General features: G+C 35.7%; 1 protein-coding gene across 1 annotated transcript in view; it reads right to left on the bottom strand.

Moving 5' to 3' along the window:
- C6H8orf34 (chromosome 6 C8orf34 homolog) overlaps positions 1–23,933 on the bottom strand; it is a 393,975-nt gene that overhangs the window by 278,448 nt on the left and 91,594 nt on the right. Inside the window, exons 4-5 of the mRNA XM_077163208.1 lie at positions 14,445–14,573; positions 5,593–5,621 (exon numbers count right to left, since the gene is read on the bottom strand). Of these exons, the coding sequence (XP_077019323.1) occupies positions 5,593–5,621; positions 14,445–14,573 (158 nt within the window). The remainder of the gene's footprint in view (positions 1–5,592; positions 5,622–14,444; positions 14,574–23,933) is intronic.

Genomic DNA, 23,933 nt, shown 5'->3' with positions numbered 1-23,933 from the left:
AAATTATTAATTGAGTGATGAGTCTGCACCAAGCACTATGACAAAATCCAATGCAGAAGTTGAGAGTAGACTCTGGAGTACAGACTTCCTGGTTTTGAGTTCAAATTTTTCAACTCAGAATGGTACCAAAGGGAACTTAGAAACCTCCAAGAGCCCCCTATTTCCCATCTATTAAAATGGTGAATAATAATGTCTATTTCAATAAGATGAAATTATTAAGAACATCAGCTCTGGAGTTATCTGCCTGGATTTGTTCTCTACTTCTTCTACTTTCTATTTACGTGCCCTATGGTAAATTTAGTAACCTCCCTGTGTTCCAATTTCCTCACTTGTCAAATGGTGATAATAGTCCCCAGTTCAAGGTGTATTAATAAATACTAAATGAGGTAATACAGGTAAACAATTCAGAACAACACCTGGCACATAAATTTTCAATCAATGCTAGATATTTTTATTATTGGGATAAAGTAACCATCTATGTGAAAAAGTTTAGACTAGAAATACACTAAACAGGTTAGCTATTACTAATATATATTTATCTAGAGATTCAAGATTCAACTCACTATCATTTAACATGCAGCAAGTGCTACTTAAAGAGAGTAGTATATTTAACGAGTTATCTAAAAGATAAGCAGACTCACTACTGCTCTAAATACTTTAAAATTTATATTTTATTTAAGCCAGAGCATGATGAGGGATCACTGCCCTGTACCTCACTTTTGAGACTCCCTGTGAAATTGTTTTGAGCATTGCCTTTGTTTTATGATATCTCCCTAAGCCAACAGAAATTGTTTGAAGAATTCCCATGAAGCTATCTTATTTACTGTCACATTTTTGAAGGCATTTATTAACTACATTTTCTACAGCATCTTCTTCATAAAGATAATAGGGAGATCTTTGTCTTGGGATTAAGTAGCAGGAATATTAAGCTTCCTGGTGAAACACTGGTGTGTTGTGACCTTATGGATGATAATGATATTCCAGACTGACAAAAAACTCAGTTATAGCCCAAATGGAGTAATGATACAGAACCTCAAGACTACAGCTTGTGCAAGGAGTTCATATTTTTGGAACAATTCATATTTGGGATATATTAATAATCTGCCTAAAACTAGTTTTGAGTAATAACTAATGTCGTTAATAGTTACTAAAACCATCTCCATTTTAAAGAGAAGAAAACTAAAACTCAGCATCTATAAATAACTTCCAGAAGTCCATAGAATAAGTAAATATTAGGATTAAGTTTCAATCCAAGGCCTATCTGTGGAGTTTTCCAGAATACCACACTATTTCTTCAAGAAGTAAACACAAATATCCGTAAAATGAAACAAGAAGTGTCATCTTTGGGACAGTCACCATGTTTTTTTAAGAGGTCCGAAGAGATCAGATCACTTTCTGCATTGGTAATCTGGGAAAGGTAGAGCTTAAAGGATGGAAAATAGAGAGGAGAAAGTGTGACAATGGGCAAGGTGAAAATAAATATAAAATATAACTTGCAAGTACTGTAGTCTGGCTGTCTTACATGAATCCTTACTGACTACAGTATAGAGTCTGAATAGAGAAAAAAAGGAAACAGGGCATAAGATAAAGATTTGAACCACAACATGGAAACTGTTAATTCTAGTCTTAGAAATCTGAACTTAATTTAGAAGGTAGCAGGGACTCATGGAAAATTTTTCAGCATATTCTGCTTTAAGAAGATTCGTCTGGTAGAATGACTGTGGTGAGGGTTCCTAGAACAAGAGATTGAGAAAGTGATTTATTGAGGGGGTGTTTTCAGTAAAACCTGTAAGAGAGTAAGGAAGCAGATTAGGAGAGGAAGAAGCCAGGCAAAGATGTGAGTTCAGCTCAAGTCTCTTCTCAGCCCAATCCTATGGGGTTCTCTGGAGTGAATGGCATCTTAGAAGCTCATGTGAGTTAGTCATTGGCTGACGGCCAACCTACCCATCTTTGGGCAAGATGCCTCCCATTGGGTTGAAGTGGTTCTCAGGGTAAGGGTGAACCCATAAGCATACAACATTCACAGCAGTTAAAGGAAGGGTTGTACAACCTAGTGAAAGGGAACTCTACAGGCACCAAATATGCCTATTAAATGGTATTCTGAGGAATGAATTGAAATCAAAGAAGCCTGGAAAATTATATGTAGATATGAAAGATAATACAATCTGAACTTATAAATGGTGCCTGTGAGAGGCAGAATAATGTTCTCCAAAAATTTCCATATTCCAATTCCCAGCACCTGCCAATAAACCTTATATGGCAAAGGGACTTTGCCGATGTGATTAAGATTAAAGATCTTAAAATGGGGAAATAACATGGTTTATCTTAGCAGGCAAGCCCAACCTATTCACATGATTCCATGAAGTTAGAGACCCTTTCCTGGCTGAGGTTAGAGGAAGATATTGCTGGCTCTGAAGATCAAGGAAAGGGATTATTGGCCTAGGAATAGGGCAGCTTCTAGAAGCTGGTATAGGTAAGGTAACAGACTCTCCCCTAGAACATCTGAAAGGAATGCATTCCTGTCAACACCCTGATTTTAGTCCAGTGAGATTCTTGAAGAACTTATGACCTACAGAACTGTGATAATAAATTTATGTTGTTTTTAATTTGTTACAACAGCAACAGAAAACTAATAAAGGAGCTAAGGAAAATATTAGTGAATAAGAAATTGATAGAATTCCTACAATTAAAAAAAAACTGCTTTAAAACATTAGTCTCATTTATTTTATTTTCCTCTTTTCAAATAAAATGAATAATTTCTATTACCTAGTTCAAGAGTCATTAACTTTAAAGATTACAGAGAAAACTATTTCAATGAAATTACAATTGAATTAGAATTGAGAATAAAATATTCATATTTATAAATAGTTAAGAAAAATATATCTTCAGTGAACCCCCAAAACTGTTAAGGGAAGATTAAAAGGATAAAGAAGCATTTATTATTACCTTGAAGACAAAGGGGGTAAAATACTCTGATTTGACTGTTTTTCAGTCCCTTCCTAAGATTCACTTTTTCTTACACACTGAAAATGGATTGTGGGTTTCATGGCCACTAGAGGGTGCTAGGGGACAAGTTCTCCATTTCAGCAGACAGGTGCTTTCCAGGCAGGCGAAATGAAGGTTAGCTACACTCTGGCCAACAGTCTAAACTAAGGGACATGGGTTGCTTCTGATCCAGGCATTGATCGCCAAAATGTTCCAGGGTCTGTGATTCTTTTGTATTATCTGATATGCTTTGAAAATCAGGTCTGAGGATGGGAATTTTTTTTGCACGGTTATCAATATTTTTTCAATAAAAGCCTATGACAAAAAAAAAAAAGCTTATGACAGCTGTAGTTTCTACAGCAGTAGAAGCAATTTCCATTGTCTTCAAAAATAAATATATACAGGAAATAAATTAAATCAGCAATGCAGTGAAGTTCAGTTAAATGGAAAGTTCTTGAGCTAGTGCCAGGAAGGAAGAGGATAGGAGATGGGAGGATACATCCTGAGGATATCCATAATTTTATCCACTGAGGGTAAATTTATTTTCAGTTCAAAGAACAATTAGTAAGTTATTCAGCTCACCAAAAAACGTGTAGATACTAACCCTGCTACAAGTCGCAGCACTAAGAAAAGGGAAGAACAAAAGCCAGGAGAGGACAAACCTGATGCAAGCTAACTGATGAATCAGGCAATCAGGGTTTGCAGAATATTTTGGAAAGAGTAAATGAACCAGAAATTGTGATAATTTTGTCTTTATGCGTAAAATGAATGTGAAATACAATTGCAAAATTATGAAATTTCTGCAAATTGTAAGGTATAAGAAGGAAATCAGCTGAAATGAGACTGTAAGGGACATAGAGTAAAAGACCAGAAAAATCAGGACAAAATCAGGCGAAGCTGCATCCACTTCCTAGACCATAATAGCTGCTTGTTCTACTTCCTGTTGTATATAGCTAAATTCAGTTTTGCATGCAGCACAAATAGAAATTAAAACAATTAAAAAAATATTATGATGGATTATTAAAGGAAATTCATATTTAAGAGTATAGTCCCAACTTTTATGTATTTATTTAGTAACTGAGAAATACATTGCCATGGCACAAAATTCAAAAGGTGTATACCTATTTGGAGGGGAGACATACTAATTTTATTGTTTTTGTAAAACTAATACAATTACTGTATTATAACTTAGAGTTTAAAAATCATGCCACAAAATACTTTCTTTTTTCCCTATGTCTGCATCTCTACATAGTCATCTCTCTATATACCTTAGTCTCTGAGTATAGATGGAGTTTTTCTATTCAGTGAGATATCTGGATTGATTTCACCAAATTTTGATAATGGATATATCTAGGTATCCTCCCTTTTCAAGTTATTCACCTCTTGTTAGATTTTTGACAAACCAAAACAACTTATCACAATGGAGTGGAAGCAGCAGTAGCAGATATTAAAATCTAGCAGTCTTCAATTAAGCCAAAGATTAAAGAGATGACTAAAAATGTAAACAATGCCACTTTCTCACTAACTTATTTTTGCTTTGGAAAATGGAGTTATTTTTCAAAGAAGCATGTTACTTTTGTTAACACGTATTTTTTTTTTTTGGGGGGGGGGGGGGCGTGCATGGTCCAGGAATTGAACCTGGGTCTCCCTGCATGAAAGGCGAGCATTCTACCACTGAACCACCCATGCACCCCATGTATTGGTTTTATCATTGCTCTTTTTAAAATGAATAAACATATAACATTTTATCAGCTTTAACTTCTGACACAGTTAATACTGATATAACCCACATAAATCAAAGCTCTTTGGTATACCCTGTTATTTTTAGGAATGTAAAGAGTTTCTGAGACCCAAAATTTGAGAGCCACTGTCTCAATGATTCTAAATGTATGACTCTAAGTCAAATCTCTCACATGAGCAACAATATAAACATGTCTAAAAGGCAATTCAAAGGAAAGAATCTAAAAGAGAACTCTTCATCATCTGAACCTACCAAATTGGCACTGTCCCCAGTTTTTCTCACTTAGTAGACAGCACACTATGCACCTACATACGCATCCTGGAAACCTAGGAATCATCACTGATTGATTTCTTTTATTACCCTCCCCATCCAATCCATCAGCAAATTCCACTGACACTACCTTTAAAATACATTCCAAATCATTTCACTTCTTACAACCTTCACAACTAGCATCCCAGTCCAAGATGCCATCATTTTCTCTTAGCTTGTGGAAAATAAAAAAAAATTTCTTTTTTAAATCTTACTAATTAAGGTTTCCAAAGGGTAGCTCCATATTACCATCATCATCATCTTCATTTAGATACTGATAAAATGCAAATAATTTATATAATATACTTTTATTAGTTTTCTTATTTTAATATGTGATTCGTTACAGTGTTCCTATTATCTCTAACCAAATTCTATAGGTAGAGTGATATTGTATATTTCATGAAATAACTTACATAAAAGAATCTAAACAAATAACTAAAAAATTTGTAATATTAGCATGCTTTTCCAAACAAATACCTGAACACTTTTTTATGTCTTCTGAATTAAGAAGGTCAAATGAAATGTAAGATCTATGTTCATTGAATGGATGAACTTACCTTATCGAGTTCATCTGAAATGGCAATACCTGGGATTCAAAAGAGATTTACAAAATACATTTTAGAAGTAATATTTAATAACCTAATATGAAAAACAGTAACTCCTATTTGAAAACTCTAGTGGAAAATGTAGTACATTTTCTATTCTATTTATTTCATTTTATTAATGCTTCAAAATAATGTGGCACATTCTTTCTATTGATGAAACGAATTAGTAATTTAAGACAACTGTGATAGCAATGGATTGCTAAACAATGCAAATAATGCAATGAAAACAAAACGACTACTATACTGTTTCCAGGTTTTTAAAAGGTTGAGCAAATTTGCAAAGACAATTGTAGAGACAAACCCACTATGGGGCTGGCCTGTTAGGATGATAATAAAGCACCAGTCTGTTGTGATTTGAGTTCCTTCTTAAGAAATGATATAGCTCCTAGAGTAATAAAATATTACTACAGGAGAATGACTGAGGATTATTTATTTTAATTCCATTATTTTACAAATCAGGAAACAGACTAGAGTTTAATTTGCCCCTTGACCCCTTAGATTGAAAGCTTCTTGAACCAATGGATAAGTACTTCCTCCTCATGAGTTATTTCATCATCCACACATTCTTCATTCCAGCTCAGTGTGATTTACCACTCCTCCAAAATTGTTCTAAGTTAGTAAATATTTTTCAATCCTTTTTTTATTTCTTTTCTGCATGACAATGACTCTATTAATACTACTGTCTTTCTTGAAAAGTGCTCTCCTTGCTTTTCTATTTCCCTTCTTTGTCTCCTTCACAGGAATCTTCCCTCCATATTTTTTGTCCATTCCTGAAATGACACGAATTCTTTGCTGAGCTATTTTTTCACTTGATATATGTCTCTTAATAATTAAACCCATATCACTGATGCTTTCATTTCTCCACATGGTGATGGTTAGCAGTCTTTAACACCAGCACTCACTTCTGCCTGAGCTAGTTGCTGAATTTCCATGAGTATTTCAAAGGCAGCAGGCTAGCCTGCAGAGGTCATCCTCCTGTCTCACTTCCCTATTTTGAACAACAGTATGCACAAACTTGACACAGGTGCTGTGGCTGGTTACTGGAGTAAATACGGCCAGCCCTCAGGTTTGGAGCATAGACCAAAGGGGAGCAGTGTCAACAACCCAGTTGCGGGGTGAGCTATAAGACAAGGAAAGGGCTAAAGTTTAAGTCCCAGAGGACATGGAGAAAGTAAAAACAGGATTTGAAGACAAAGGTGAGCAGACTATGAAAAGTAAGAAACATAGCTGTTTTGAAAAACAGAACCTGAAACAGTCTCAAGAAAATGAGCCTGAGGAAAGAGCCTATTACAAGGTCCCCTCACCTGCTCAGATGCAGAATGTCTAGTGCTTAATCAGATCTTTTATCATTTCTCAACTATTACCCTAAAAATCGATCAATTTTAAACAAAAGAGTGAAGTTATATCCTACTTCATCACAGTGAATGGTACCATCCTCCCCCTTAAAGATAAAATGAGAAACATTCTTCACAGCATTTAACATTACTTGTTTTATATATATATATATTCATTAGTTTACTTATTCATTGTCTGTCTTCCCCACTTGAAAGGAACGCTCCATGAAAGCAGGGGTCGCATATCTTTTACTCATGACCACAGATAGCTATTGTGCCTAATACAATGCTTGGCAGGGAGTAGGTACTCAATAAATACTTCTGCTTGATTTGGATAACCACATCCCATTTTTTAAGATTTAGCTCAAATGCCACCTTCCCTTGAAAATGATACTTTACTGAATCAATGTGCAGACATTTATTACAGTACTAAACATACACTTGTAATCAATGATTTTTCTCAAGGGTTTGTCCCTCTGGGCAGTGAGTTCCATTTTATTCATCTCTACGTCTTTAACATCTACCAAAGTGCTTGGTATATCTAGTCTATGAATACTTTATATCAGTTTTAAATTTTTTGAACTTGATAACAGTACTTAAGTGAATATCCTTGTTCATGTACATGGAAGTATTATGTGTTCAAGAATTATGATGTGTGCAATCTGCTCTCCAATTTTCAGAAGATATATGGATGACAGGTTGATAGATAAAGAGAGTGATAAGGAAGGGAGAGAAAGGAGGGGAGGGGAGGGGAGGGGAGGGAGGGAGGGAGGAAGGAAGGGAGGGAGGGAGAGAGGGAAGGAGGGAGGGAGGGAGAGAGGGAAGGAGGGAGGGAGGGAGAGAGGGAAGGAGGGAGGGAGGGAGGGAGGGAGGAAGGAAGGAAGGAAAATGGCAAAGCAGAAAGATCTGGTATGTGGGGTGAGGTGGGTGGATGCTGGAGTACTCTGTAGGGGTTTGTATTATTTTTGCAATTGTCCAGTAAGTTTGAAATTATTTCAAGATAAAAAGTTTTAAAAATAGTGGCTAGTAATAATAATTTTAGTGTCACTGCACTAGAAGACTGTCTAGCCATCACTTTAGAGATTCTGGGTGACTTAAGCTCACCAATTATTTAAGGACTTGCTAGAAATATGAAGATAGTTCTTTTACACAATTCAAGTAGAGAAGGCATGTGGTGGGGCAGTATTGGAGTTGGTTAACACCCCTTAGTGTACTGTGGTGGGGAACTCTGAGGTATAATGGTACCATAACAGAGGAGTAGACATGAGAGAGAAAAGAGATTCCAGAGCTTTCAGGACATTACAAAAATTTCTAATGGCCTAAAATAAATCACACATTTAGGAATATTTAAGCCTGAAAAAATACACAGAATTACAAATGGTTACTTAGAATAACTCAGATTTCAAGAAAGTAAAGGAATTTTATTGGGTACCAAATGATTTACATCAAAGTCTTACATTGGATTTTAAAATGCATTATTCCTGTTTATATAATCAAACATACTATTTTAAATGCTTATATTTACATATACTGTAATACTAACAAAAGTATTCCTTTCCAACATGAATTCAAGATTAAGACTGAATATCTTGTTTGAACATAAATATTTAAAGGACTTGATCCATTTTTAAAAACAGTGGGTATATAGATGAAACAATATTGTCTTTTTAATACAAAGTTATAAAGCTTAGATATACTGAGTAAAATAACCCATGATTCAACTGTCTGGTATTTTGAAACTTTCTTGATTTTTCTTTAACTTGTTGTGTTAATGCCCTGAGCCCTTCAAAAATAGATTTCTCGTTCAATTTTTTAGAACGATATCAGTTGATCTTTACATTTCTTTCATACCTCAAATTTATGAATCATTGTTCATAAAGACAGCAGTAATACTCCACCCATCTAAAATACAGGCAGGACCTATCAAGTAAACCAAAAGGCCTTCAAGTAGTCAAAAAGTGGGTCTCTCACAGTCCTGGTACACTATTCATCAATAGCTCCTGGATCCTCTATCTACTGCCCATTCTCTTTACTCCCAGTTATAACAAGCATCATGATCAGATTTTCAGGGACGAACATTGTTAGCATTAGAAAATGGAGATGAAAAGAAAAGTTACTATGAAGACTTATTACAAGCACTAAGAAGTATAGGGATCCAAAGTAAAATTTAAACTAGCTAGATGGAAAACTTGGTTTGGGGAAGGAATTACGCTTCTAATTATTCCAAGTGGTTGTCTTAACATATTTTGTTCGGATACCTATTACCATATTTTTTAACATTTACATATTTTGGTGACTTCGCCCAATAAGTTATTTAAATCAATCTCATTCTACTGCATATAACCCTTTCAGCTTTCTATTGTCAATGTAAAATGGCCTAGGGTATTTCTCATTTTTTCTTAATTCATTTTTAATCAAAGCTCCCATTGATTAAAAGCAGTTGAAAGAATTTTAATGAAATGTTTCTTTATAGAGCATGACACTCTAATGGGAACCATTCATAGTGAGCAGACAGAATATTTCTTCTATAGCCCAGAACTTTCACAGCTACTTCCCAAGAGGAGATTAATAACTTCTAGGCATTTCATTAACTTTAAAAAGCCAACACAGTATAATCTAATTAAGAATTTTAAAGTTTATAGAAACTGAAGAGCAGCAGGGAATTGAAAAAGTGTATGAGAAAATGTAGTGCGCTGCTATGATATCTGTAATTAAAAAAAAGAAGAAGAAGACCCAAGATTTGAGTGAGTGTGATTTTTGATGTATCCTAGAGCACATGGGCTTCCTAAACGCTAAGCTGAGAGCTTACAAGAGATGCTGTCCTACCAGAGAACCCAAAGAAGCTTGCCTACTTAGTGACGGTACCCAACTGCAGTTTCTGAGTCTTTCGGAAAACATGCTTTTCTTCTATGTAAGAGGCAGCGGTTCTCACAGGCACCCAGAGGTAGATTTCCTGATCCTGTTTCAGCTATTTCAAAGACCTATTTGGATGGCTTTCATTTGTGTCCTTCAACCTTGGGGGTTCTCCATTTTATTCTATTCTCTGAAGAGTTCTCAGTGGTATCAGGAATTTATTCTGAAACAATTCTAACATTCCCAAATTTGAGGTGAGGAAATGAATGCTATATGCTTCACCAAGACTTCCAGATTCTCAGGCTTCAGCTTAGCTCTAGTGTTAGAATCAGGCTGTTGTAACAGGAAACAGAAATAGCTGCTTTCATAATTCTCTATAGTTTAGTCAAGAAACTCATTTTGCAAGAATGGGCCAGAAAATTCATCTAATATAGACTAGAACAAGCTCATTTTCCATCTTCTATTTCCATACTAGAAAAAGCCTAATGATATTATACTATAGAGATTTAGACTCCTCCAATTCTTCCTTTTTAAGAGTTTTTTATTCAACTGTGCAATATAACACACATACAGAAGTAGACTCTTAAACATGGAAATACCAGCAGTGTGCTGGAGCTGCACCAAATCAGCTTGAGAGAACTAATTCAGCACATTTCTTCCCAACTTCACATGCAGGGATGTCAGTCTGATAGCTTGAAACTGACCCCTGTGGGACCACAGAAATTGGCAAATGCTACAAATCAGAGCTTTTCTCTGGTTACCCAGGACAGTACAGAGTCTAATGAGCAATTTTAAAACATATGCATGTATTAAGTACCACTCATATCAAACAAACAGAACATTGCTGGTACCCCAGACTTACCATCACCATGAATCAATTAAAATGCTGTTTTAGACAGGCTGCTAACTACTCTTAAAGCAAAGGTGATTCCTGCTATGAATTGAAGGGTTTTATTCTCATTTGATTACTCTAGAATAAGAATTGGCAACATTTCCTTGGAAGGGCGAAACAGAAAATATTTTAGGCTTTGCAAGCTGCATAGGGTCTTTGTAGTATATTCTTTATTTTTTCTTTGCTTGTTTTGCTCCAGCAAGCCTCTAAGAATTTAAGAACCATGTTTAACTTGTGGACCACAAAAACAAGCTGCTGGCTAGAGTTGGCCCATCAGCCAGAGAATGCTGACGCTTACTCTAGAAGCACTAGTTAATTTTTATCCATGCTAAATCGTCTCTTTCATTCTTCCAAGGATTCTTCTAAACCTTGAGAGTTTTCCATGAGACCCCTATTCACCTTCCTTTCCTCTTGTTTACCATACAGGACCTTAGCTTTAAGTATAATGGAAAATTCGTTATTTTCAGATTTACCCTCCCTGGACTTCCTGAAAAATCCTCCCCTTCAAATGGGCCAATTTTATACTGCTCTCTCTAGTCTCGGAGGATGAAGTGTTCTTTCTCCTAGGAAGACAAATTTTCACACTTGTTTTCCTTACTCCGTCCCATTCAGTTTCTTTGATATTTGCCCCATCGATTATCTTATACCTCTCCTGAATCAGCAAGTTCTTTTTTTTTTGGTTTCCTCTTATCGCCCCTAAAACCCTTACACATATATACAACAGATACTCACAATTCTCCTTTTCCCTTTTCTTTTCTTCCCTCCCTCTCCCTCCCTCTTCCTTTTATCTGTTTCCCGAATGAAAGATGCTTAGTTTAGAACTTTTCACTATTATGAATCCCTCTGCATTAAACAGTAGAAGAAAAGCTGAGAGAAAGCTGCACATGACTTGGATATGTTTCCCTCTTTATCATATAGAACTTATTTATGTGCTGCTTTGGACACAACAGTTTTCTGAAATATTTTATTTCTTGGTTTTTATGGAAATACTCTATTTTAGTTTTCATCCTACCTCCCCAACAAATTCCATTTCAAGCTTCAACTATATCACTTTTCTACCTGCATGTCAAGTGTTGATTTGGTGGGGCTCTCTTTCTTCATCTATGTACCAAACAATCCTACATATATATCTCTAACCCAACCTGTTTCCCATGTTGAAATAGATATTTAATACAATATCTAAAATTTAACTAGCAATTATTATTTGCCAGCACCACACTGAGCTCTTTACTATACACTGTCTCACTTGATTTTCAGAAAACTCTTAAGAAGTATGTACGTTATTACTGCAATTTTACAGAAAAGGTAACTGAGATACTGAAAGGAGAAGAAATCTGCCCTGGGTCACAAAGCTAATAATTTCTGGAGATGAAATTAGAAAGATGTTGTAAATTTTAAAAAGATGAGATATAAATGGACTCTTACTAGAGAAGTCAGCAAAAAACTGATTCAAGACGATAGTACAAAGCTCTGTCCTAAACAAGAGGAATTGCCTCCTTTGCTTCGGGGATGCGGGGAAGGAGAGGATGAGTGAGGACATATTTATGTATGTAGGTGAGTAGAAGGGAAGGGAAGTGAGATCATAGGTATAATAAAAAGATTTCTGTGGAGTTAGAAATGGGCTATTTGTAAAGATGATGAGGTAGGAGTGAGTTAGGGTTTGCATATTACTGTAATTTTTCACAGTTACTAAGAGGGTAGAGAAAGAGAGGGATCATCCAAGAATAAATAATGGCGTTGAAATCCAAGAATGTGCAGATAGTCAGTGTTCAGCCTGGATGTATCCTATTCTTCAGGGGCTCTCAGTCTTATCGGTGAAGAAGAAAAAGAGTCATAGCATTTATTCAAGGATTGGCATTTCACCAGGAGACAAGACATGCAGATAAGAATCAATAGGGAGATATTGGTAAAATTGGTCCACAGCTCAGTTTGAGCTGGAGAAAAGGGAGATCAGAAGTGGCAAAGAGAGAGAGCTCAAAAAGAATGAAATAAGAATATACTGGAGATAGCTAAGAGGTCACAAAGCAGGCAGAGTAGAGTGAGGATGAGAAGAAGCTAAAATAAATGTAAGCATTTTGAATCAAAAACTACCAGCTTAAGTACAATTTAACTTTGGAATATGAATTGTGGGTCATTAAAATAAATACCTGTAAAACTTGGAGGAACCATTTAAGGTAAACTAGTATAGATTTCCTCATTTTATAGAAAGGGAAACTGAGAAATGAGGTAAAATGGTATATTCAAAATTGCAAGTAAATTACTGCAAAGCAGAACCAAACACCCAGATAACTCTCATTCTAGAGGCCAAGACTTTGGTCTGAGAGTTATATTCCAAATCTGCATCTCTTCTACTCCCCTGACCAAGGACTGACCCCAACATTGTTGTTTCTGGAGGCTTCCCTGCAAATAATAAATGAGCCCAACACTAACATCTGATAACAGGACTCAATTGTAATGCTCCACCTGGCACTCCTCATCCAGGTTTTTCCTAAGTCAGACCATAGCTTGAACCCTGACACTTCTGCTACAAATATGGGAAACTAAATACTTGAAATGCCATAGAACCTCTTTATTACACAAGTTTTAGGAGAAGACCAAATACTCTCTTACAAATAAGCAACATGAGACATGTTGTCATATATTAAAAGACAAAAGTTACAAGACAGTTGTCATATATTAAAAGACAAAAGTTGCCTAACATTATATTTTAAATCTATGTAATAATTGGGCATCTTTTTTTTATGCTGTATGGCACGGTCATATTTCATTATTTTTTCCATATGACTATCCTGTTATTGCAGCACCATTTGTTGAATTTTTTGTTTGTTTGTTTTGCTTTTTTTGTGAAGTGTATGGACGAGGAAGTGAACCCAGGTCTCCCATATAGCAAGTGAGAATTCTACCACTGAACTACCCTTGCACCCCCACATTCATCTTTTTTTAACTCATATTATTAGGTGAACTAAGAGGTCATAAAATGCTACAGGCTCTGCCCAAAATAGTATGATGCATAGATATTAATATAGGTTTTCCATATTGATAAAACCAGGCTCTTTTCATGAATATAATATAGCAATAAGTTAAAATAAAAAAAAAACCTCACTTTATTATTATCTGCTACCAAAATAAATCTAGCAAAAGCAAGGCTCTCTTGAATTCCATCCAGAGGGTTTCTGTTAAGGACCGAGTGATAAGGCAATTTAACTTCTGAGATGGATTCACTGCACAGAAGTCTAAGAAAAGGCTCTTGTGAGTTTTGACTGAAGAAGTGTGAAAAAATTAAAGAATCATATTTACTACTTCTTCCAAAATATATTAAATGACAGTGCTCAACTTTGATGTAAATCATGAAATTAGTAAAACTATACTATTTGAAAAAACATACAGACCCTAAAATATAATCAGTCAAATGTTAGTGCTCTATTTTTCATTTATGCATTTTTAATATTCCATGACATTTAAAGAAAATTTTATTGAGGCCAAGGAAGTAAAGTTGGTTTTTTGTTTGTTTTTTTTACATGGGCAGGCACCGGGAACCGAACCTGGTGAATCTGCGTTAACAGGCAAGTTCAAACCTCATTTCCAATCTCATGCCCTTAAAATTTCTCAACTACTCATGGAAATGTAACAAGGGTACTGGAAATAGTCTACCAGCCATAATAATGAATATTTCTGCTTTAAATACTGGCTAGGAATTTCAATTATAAGCAAGTAAATGAACTTACTTCGAGAGAGATTCTCAAGGGCTTTCCCCAGCTTCTTGCTCTCTTGAAGGATGTGGTTCAATTCATCAAAATCACGGCTTTTTGGTTTAGTCCGCCAGTTCCACTTAGGACGCTCTACTGACCTTGGTACTACATCAGAAAAATGGTTATCATAAGCATACTACACAATACACAAACCTAACTATTCATCATTATGTGAAGGACTACACCAAGATCAATGTACAGAATAAAAGCAGTTTCCCTTGGAAATGGTTTTCTTGTGAGCAAAGGGGAAGTTATGAAGCTGGGTTTGCAGAAAACATTTTACGTGAACAAGTAAAGGGAAGTATGACAGTGTGCATGGAAAAAAGAAAATTTAGTATTGATTTAAATTGATATAAAATCAGTAATTTCTATAATTTAGAGAAAACACACAGGCAAAGTATATTTTATATAATGTTACCAACTTTATCAGCAGCTAGTAAGGATTTTTAAGACATTCTTGTTACATCTCCTGATAAAACATAGAATATTGATTACATATATTTATTTACCTTCTCCCCAAATTTCCACTAAAACTACATTACAGGGATGAGATTTTTTTTCTGAAAGACTTAGGTGAAAAGAATAGAAGACATTACTAGAGATATCTAGATATAGAGATATAGCAACATATTTTGAAGGAAGATGCCAAATGGGTGGATAAGAGGTAACTGCAGATTTAGCAAGGTAGAAAAAAGTGAAGATCCCAAAAGGGACAAATGCCAAGAAAAGTAGACAATTCACACTATTTCAACATCATAGCATCAATCCAGGAGGACCAAGACCAAAGGAACTGGGATAAAAGAACTTAATTATTTCTAAGACTAAAAGGGCCCATTAAATATCCAGCACAATTCAAGGTGTATTATTACAATATTTCAAAACACTAAGAGTAAGGGAAAAATCTTAAAATCTTCCAGGAACAAAAAACAGCAAATCAAATTGATATTAGGCTCCCCAGTAGTAACACATGGCCCTGGAAGATAGAGGAGTAATTTCTTCAAAATGCAACTGAAGAGCATTTCCAACTTAGAATTCTATAAATCTACCTAAAGAACCAAGCAGGATGCTTGCAAGGACAAAAGTATTTTTCTCACATGTACTCTTTCTCAGAAAGCTCCTAGACGAGGTATTCTACCACAACAAGTGAATAAACCAAAAACAAAAAAGATTTGGGATTCAGCAAACAGACAATTTACCTGTATTCATTTACTAGGCTGCTATGACAAGTAGAATATACAAGGGCTGGCTTTAACAACAGGAATTAGAATCACAGTTTCAGAGGCCAGAAGTTCAAATCAAGGCATATTGGCAAGACCCTGTTCCTGCACAGCTCAGTACAGGTCTGAGGCTGGCTCCAGAAACCAGAGTGAGAGAAAAACCACGAGGAGAAGTCAGAAGCCAGAGGTTAGCGGAACTTGGCAAAGAAAGGAAAGGACATCACCCTGTGACAGGAAAGCTAAGTAACTCCAAGGATCTCTAGCTAGTCAAAATGCTTCCTACCGCTGGAGGAAGCAAGCCTTCCAGTCTCGGAAACCTTAAGCCAATAAATTTCGATTGTTTAAGTCAACCCATTATATGCTATTTGTCAAAAGAACTGTGAGGAAACTATGATACCTCTGTAAAAGAATGGCAGAAAGAATTCCCAGAATGATTGTGAAAAATGATCTCAGAAGACAGGTGAGCAATAGGACAGAGGTTTACAGGAAAGATAACTCTAAAATTTTAAATGTAAAATAATTTTTTTAAATACAAAATAAGACAGAAGTTAAGCTTACTTGATGGTTTGTTCATATTTGAGGGTGTAATACTTTGAAGAAAGGTTTGGGGTACTATTAGGGCCAGGTGTATAGAAAATAAACTTTAAAAATAAGGTAATTACTAATTTTAGAAAAAAATAGTTGGATACCTTACAGTTCAACTGTGAAAAAGTTATTAACATAATCAGAATACTATAAATGCAGCGCGTATATTATATATTTAACAAATATGTGAACTGCATCACTGTACTGTATGGGCTAGGTTAGGAATATAGCACAGTCCCTGAAAGAGGTGAAAAGATGAGGCCTCAAATTTCAAATGTAAAAGAGAGCTGAGTAAGGATCTTCTATGTTAAGATATGTGGAATTGCTTACATGGAATTTTACGTGGAATTGTAGAAGAAACATCTAAAAGAGTTAAAAGTGATTACTTAAAAAAAAAGTCGATTGTGATGATAAAAAAAATCAATTTCTTCTAATCTTCAATGTTTTGGAGCAGCTAGAAGGAAAAATCTGAGATGACAGTATGGTAGCCCATGACAAACCTTGCGATCTGTCCTGTAACTACTAGTTGAAGGATACTCTAAAAACTACAATTTTCTTTCTTTGCTTTGTATATATGTTATATTAAACAAAAAAAAGTTAAAAAATAAAAGATTCCTTTTTAGTAACAGAACTGGGAAAAAGAAGACAACTACTTTATAGTACCACTTCACTTTTTAAACCAAATGTATTTTTGTTTTGAGGCAAATAAAATTAAATAATTAAAAATATATTTATATGTTAAGAATATAGGAAATACAGTCTCAGGCTCTTGATGGAAATATATCTTTCTGCAAATTGTTTTAAAAGAGTAATCGAGTAATACCTATTACAATAAAAATATGTAGTAGCCCTATGATCCAGCACTCTTTTGTCTGGTAAAACATGCATAAAGAAATAAAAACACTTGCATATATAGATAGATATATATACACAAGGCTGTTTATCTTCTTCGAAAGTGCAAAGTATTTATTTATTACAGAATATACTCTGTGGTGGCAAAACTGTAGAAAATATCTAAATATCTTTCAAAGAGGGAATGGATAATTAAAATGACACATTCACACTATGCTATAGCAGGAATTTATTTTTAAAAAAGAAATTAGGTCTAAGTTTAATAGCATGAGGATTATTTCCTCAACACATTTTAAAATAATAAAAGCAAGTTGCTGAAGAATGTGGACAAATTAAGCCAAATCATTTTTACAAAGTAAATCATTCTACATATATGGTATATAATAGCTTGCACAAAGAAAAGCATATGAAAACACACAAACTGAGTAGAATTGGGGAGAATGAAGAGACAGAGACTACTCATTTCTCTTTCTACATGTCTGAGTTCTTTAAATTGTCAAAATAAATAAATATTTTCTCTATAAGTTTAAAAATCTAAATTAAAAAAAATTTTTTTAATTGAATACAACTGACTTTCTTTGTTTAATGGTCTCCAGGATATGGAGGTTAGCTAAGGTCAACACACTAGTGGTGTAGCAGTGGAGAGTAGACACAGAGACCTCACTCTGTGGTTTTAGAAAATCCTTCTAAGCAAAGTGGAAAAAGGTCACCCACAGGGAACCCCAGGGACCACCATGGAATGGAAAAAGCAGCGTGGATGAACGAGAAGATGAAACAAATATTGTTTCAAAACATAGTTCAAAACATTGCTGGGTAATTTTGCCAACCTTCTTTGAGATTTCTCTAATCTGCATCATTGTATTATTTAATTTTTCGGAAATTATTATGTGCTATCAAGGTCTTTTTTTTTTTTAATTTACAAAAGAATATAGATTTAAATTGAAATGTCAGTCCTATCTCCAAACTCTCTTTCCAATTTCTGTGGACATAACTGTTTATCACTAAGCATTTCATAGGTTTAGTTGACAACAGAATGAGGTAAGGGAACACTGCAGAATAGGAAGAAACGAAGATTAAAAAATTAGTAGGAAATGTCTTTGACCATCTAGGAACGTGAAGAATGATCTCCAGAGACGCTTTTCTCTTTTTTCAAAAGTTCTTAGAGAGCTAGGCATTTTTTGACCGAAAAAAAATTTAGGAAACAATGCTGCTCATTTATATATACCTGAAATACCTTCCAGCAAAGATGCTTTGTGAACTCTACTAAATAAAACAATTGGCAACTATATTCCAATCATGATACAGAACATGCATGTTCCTTGATGGACATGGTCTCTCAGAACATACCAAATGAAATATTTAAATGGACATAGCAGATTTCAAGCACTAGAATTAAAAACAACAATGGATATTTTCCTTAAAAAAAACACAGAACTGGTGGATACTCTTCACTAAATTAAAATTTAGGAGAACCTATTGAGTGTTAGGAACTGTTCTGGATGCTAGCATTACAGCAGTGAAGGAAACAGATAAAAGTCTCTACTCTGGGGAATTCACTTTCTAGTGAAGAAGATAGAAAATAAATAGATAAAATGAATATATAATAACTCTGGGGTAAGTTCTATAAGGAACAATAAAACTATACGAATTGAATGGGGAGAAGTAAGAGGAGTATTTAGCCTTTCTGAGAAAGTAAAAGTTGAAACCCATTACTTTGGAAAGATACAAAGATAAAAGGATATGACAATCCATCAAAGATTTACAAAATTCTTTTACTGCTTTAGAGAATAAAATTGAAATTAAATATATATATATATATATATATATATATATATATATATCAGAAAATTATCAAGAAAGCAATGGCATTTGCAACCAATAGTTTGAGACCTAAACAACCTAAGAAAATGCAACACTTTTATGTTAGCTTTCCAAGAATAAATGAATGACAGATACAAAAGGCAAAATACAGTCCTACCTCATTTATTATTTAAACCTATAAAATGCATTCTTTATTGCCATATGAACAAATATGATTGGATTAGTGTTTTTTTATGGCATATATTACCAACAATGAAAAATTGTTAATATTTCTTGCCCAATATTTGCTGTGGATCACAAAATATGCCAACAACTCTTTCCATCTGGTCAGGATGTCCCTTTTCAATGTGGCACTGCTATCTCTTCCATCCAAATGTGGAGTTTTTCTCCATCCTCCGTGGTACTGAGATAGAATTCTGATTTACTTGAATCAATACAGTATCCCAGAAGTGACACTGTTTTTTCTGAGCTGAGACTTCAAGAGAGTTTACAGTTTCTACTTTTGGTCTCCTGGAGCCCAGCAGCCGGTGAGGAAACCCATGTAGGAGGCCATATGGAGGAGAAACAAGGCACTCTGCTATGGAGAGACCAGCTATGGAGAGACAGACCCAGCTTCCCAAACCCTACCACATCTGCAGCCAAATGCAAACTCATAACACAGCCCAACGGTGGGCCGAGCAGAAGAAACATTTAATGAACCTACTGACACATGGAAAACAATATATTTTTGTTTTGAGTTATAAAGTTTTAAGGCTATATGTCATACAGAAACTAATAACAACAACAGCAAAAAAAACTGATCCCAAAACATAAACCTTAAACCTGACATTGGCTGTGGGTTCAGGTGGCAGGAGGAGGCTGGAAATGTGGTGAGAAATTTACTATTGGGGATGTTCTTGTTATGAAGTGGTAGCACTATTGAAAAAACCTTCACCTGCGCTGACTTGGATGATAAAAAGTGCACCTGATAAACTTACGGATCTGGTTAAGAAGATTTCCTAGAAGAACGTTGAAAATGTAAACTGACTTTTTTTTTAGCTGCAAATGACAAAGTACAAGAAGAGAGGAATGAAGAAAGTATTCAGTTTGAAAGCAAAATTTGGAAGAAATATCAAGGTCCAGGGCTTACTCAGAAAATAAAATTGTTCCTCATGTCCAGTCACTTAAACACATAAAAGAGTCTCAAAAAATAGGAATTATTTTAAGGATTAAGATGAAATTGAGTGTATCTGTAGACCTTTTGTTAAGACTTCAGAAAGTTATAACGTAGTACCTAGTCAATCTGCTCTGTTAGAAAAAAAGAACTTCTGAGAATCTTAATGATACTGTCCCAGAGAATATTCACTCATCAACCAAAATAGAAAGGGCTTGTCTTAAGAATCATGAGTGTAATATTTTTTCTAGTGGAGTGGACTATAATTGGGTATATGACAAACTCTTTAAGTTTTAAAATAATTAGTTTTACTAGCTTAGACTAAAGACAGTTCAAGACTTTTGGGCCCCAAATTTCTATGGGTTGGAAGCAGACTGAAAAAGCAAATTCAGTTGCAAACATGGGCCTTTTCTTATGGAAAAGAAAGGATGAAGCTAAGAGCCCAGAGGGAAGAAGCAAGATTCCAGAAGAACAATGCACAAAGAACTACTCCTACATAACAAATGGGGCCCTAATCAAAGGGAGTACCTTGAAAACATGTGCCCAGGTGGATTTCAGACTTAATATGAAACAGTGACCTCTGTTGTTTCTTGTGTCTCCTGTTCTTTATTTAAAGTGCCTATTGTCCCTACCTTGCCATTGTGTATTGTGTGCGTGCAGGCAGGTAACCTTGTATGGATCAGAACTGCTGTACTGAGGAGCTGTACTCAAGGAACTATACCCCAGAAGCCACACCCACATCTGGTCCTGATGCAAATCATGGGATACTGGACCACAAGCAGGATAAGAAATTTGGAGATAAGGATATTTTCTATGAGCAAGGAAAGTGGATAATTTGTGGCCAAAGGACTGATTCTAATAGATTACAAAATGTTAGGCTAAACCTCTTCCCTCACCCCATAACTTCCAGGAGGCCCCTTGCAAAACCAAACCTGCCCCAGTCCACAAGGCAGTTGTATCCCCCTTTGCCAGCTGCATTCCTGCTATAACTCCCTTTATCCAATATCTGCCCCCTGGTAGTTACAGCCCCGGCAGCTGCAAACTTGCAGTAACTCCTCATTAGTACCCCCAAAATCCCACTTCTAAACTGACCAGTGGAATCCTGCCAACTTCCCGCTCCTAAGCTAGACAAAGAAAACCCAAGGCCTCCCTTTCCCTATATCCCACCAACCATCTTATACAAACTATACCCCTTCCCCTGCTTGGAGCTGTTGCCATCTTAAGCATCAGTCCACTTGTGCACAGCCTTGCAATTAAACTCCTTTAATTGAGCTGAATTTGCGTTTCCTCTCCCTCCAGTTGAAAAACTTAAATATGGCCTGTTCTAGTTTGCTAGCTGCTGGAATGCACACACCAAAGATAGACTGGCTTTTAATAAAAGGGGATTTATTTCATTAGTTCTTCAGAGGAAAGGGAGTTAACTTTTAACTGAGGTTCTTTCTTACGTGGGAAGGTACAGGATGATCTCTGCTGGCCTTCTCCCCAGGCTTCTGGGTTCCAACAACTTTTCCAGTGTGTTTTCTTTCTGCATCTCCAAAGGCCTGGGCTGAGCTGCGAGTATTGAGATGAGGAACACTGAGCTGCTTGGGCTGTGCTACGTTGAGCTCTCTTATTTAAGCACCAGCCAATTAAATTAAACAACATTCATTGCAGCAGACATGCCTCCTAGCCAACTGCAGATGTAATGAGCAACAGATGAGACTCACGTACCATTGGCTCATGTCCACAGCAACAGAGCTAGGTACCTTCACCTGGCCAAGTTGACAACTGAACCTAACTACCACATGGCCTAAAATTCCTCGCATCCTGCTATTCACCCTTTACCCTCTTGTAATACAGTCATCATGTTAGGCAGACCAAGGGAACCACGTGAAGAGACAACATGAAGGAGAACCAAGATGCCCCAATCAACATCTACAGCTCATGACCAGACATGGCCCCATCTGGTATAGACCTATCACCTAAATGCATCAATATGAGCAAGCCCCATTGGAACGAGCTTCCAGTAACCCACAGAATCATGAGAAATAATAAATCACTTTTTTAAGCCTAAGTATTAGGGGGATTGAATACTGTACAACCAATGCAACACCCAAAAAATTTCATCAAACCATTTTCTTTTACTACATTCCACTTTAACATGACAATCTCCCAGAGAAACTAAGGTCACTTTCTTTTTATATTTCAATAGTTTGTGACAATTAGAAACATATATGTATCTTTTCATATCTACAGCCCTAACTTTTCATGGAGATCAAATCTAGGAAAGTGGAGGCCACAGTTTGATCATGGTCTAACAACAATGCTGGATGATTTCAAAACACATTTTGATAAATTCTAGAAGGAACTTTGAGAGTTCATCAATCTGGTTTACAGAATTCAGAGAACATCTCTAAAGTTTTCTAACATTAAAATCTTGCTTAGGTAACAGAATCTTAAAAACTGAGTTCTACAGTTTAAATACATTAAAAAAATATTCTCAGGAGAAATGGAAATGACAAAACAGTTATCAACAACATAATACAATTCAATGAGAAGGTGAGATAATCTCAGATTAGGTAGAGTCTTTGGGGGTCACCAAAGCACATTTTACACCCATTGCCAGGACCCCCTGCCCAGTCTCTTGCAGATGGACAGCTCCCATCCTTCAATGAAGAAGCAGCAACATGAAGTTGCTACTTCTCAAAACAGCTTATTGCATTACTGTGTAGGTCTAATTTGTGAACAATTCTTTATTATATTGAATCAAATTCTGAATTCCTGTAACCTCTACTCATAGCTTTTGGCTATAAGTTAAAAAAAATAAATTTATTGTTTCCTCTAATTACATTTGAAGTATTGTTTGACTATTTCTTTTAACCCAAAATAATTCCAATTCTTTAGACAGCCCAACTCTTTTTCCTAAAATGTAATAAACATTAAAATCTTTAACAAAAAGTTCCCTTTGTACTCCACTTTCACTTTAAATATGTCAGGAAATGTCCCCAGTACTATAGTTATGATATACCTAAAACTGATACTAATGATACTATGACATCATGTCTCCTGTGTTCTGAAAGTCCATACTGTGACATTTCAGACACTATCCTGCTATTCCCCTCTTGTATTTATGCAATTTATATGTTCTATACAGATGTCCTGTTCTTCCACCTTTTTTTCCCCTAAAATTTAGTGGTAGGCAATATCCAGATACTCCTATTTGTTTATTCTATGCTAAATGAAACATTAAAAAAAAAACCACTGAGAAACCTTCCCCAAATACAAAAGAATAAGTAAACTACTGACGCTTAGTTTCAGTTTTGGGGTCTTAAACTAAGCCAATACCTTTCCCACAATTTTCTCATCTGGATCATACATCTGAAATGGCCACAAAAGGATCAGTACATACTTTCATGCACAGGGGATGGGTGGACAAAGTCACTATCTGCAACGATTCATCCCACTGAACCACTACTCCACTAGGTAAACAGTGGAAATACTTACTAATACATAGAAAAACCTTCATGGTGTGAGACTGGAATGGTAAATAGCTTTACTCATCATCATCTTGATTCATCTGAACTCTCAATTTACCCGGGAAATCACAAAGAAAGAACAGAGGGCAACTGAGGCAGGCTGATACGCCAAAGATCTCTTGTGCTGATAGAAACTTCTGCCCCTAATAGAAAAGAGGAACTGTAATAAGGCAAGTCAAACTAATGGCAGCAAGACTGCTAATCTTCCCCAGACAACCACAGTCATATACAAGATGAACAGACTGTGACCCAAAGACACCCTGCTCCAGACAACTCACAACCCCTCGGAGCTCATGTAGCCAGGCTTCTCTCTCAACTTACA

Source organism: Tamandua tetradactyla, chromosome 6 (assembly GCF_023851605.1).
Source record: "Tamandua tetradactyla isolate mTamTet1 chromosome 6, mTamTet1.pri, whole genome shotgun sequence".
Taxonomy (NCBI): domain Eukaryota; kingdom Metazoa; phylum Chordata; class Mammalia; order Pilosa; family Myrmecophagidae; genus Tamandua; species Tamandua tetradactyla.
Note: the sequence above shows the minus strand (reverse complement) of the source record. Positions and strands in the feature narration are given on the sequence as shown.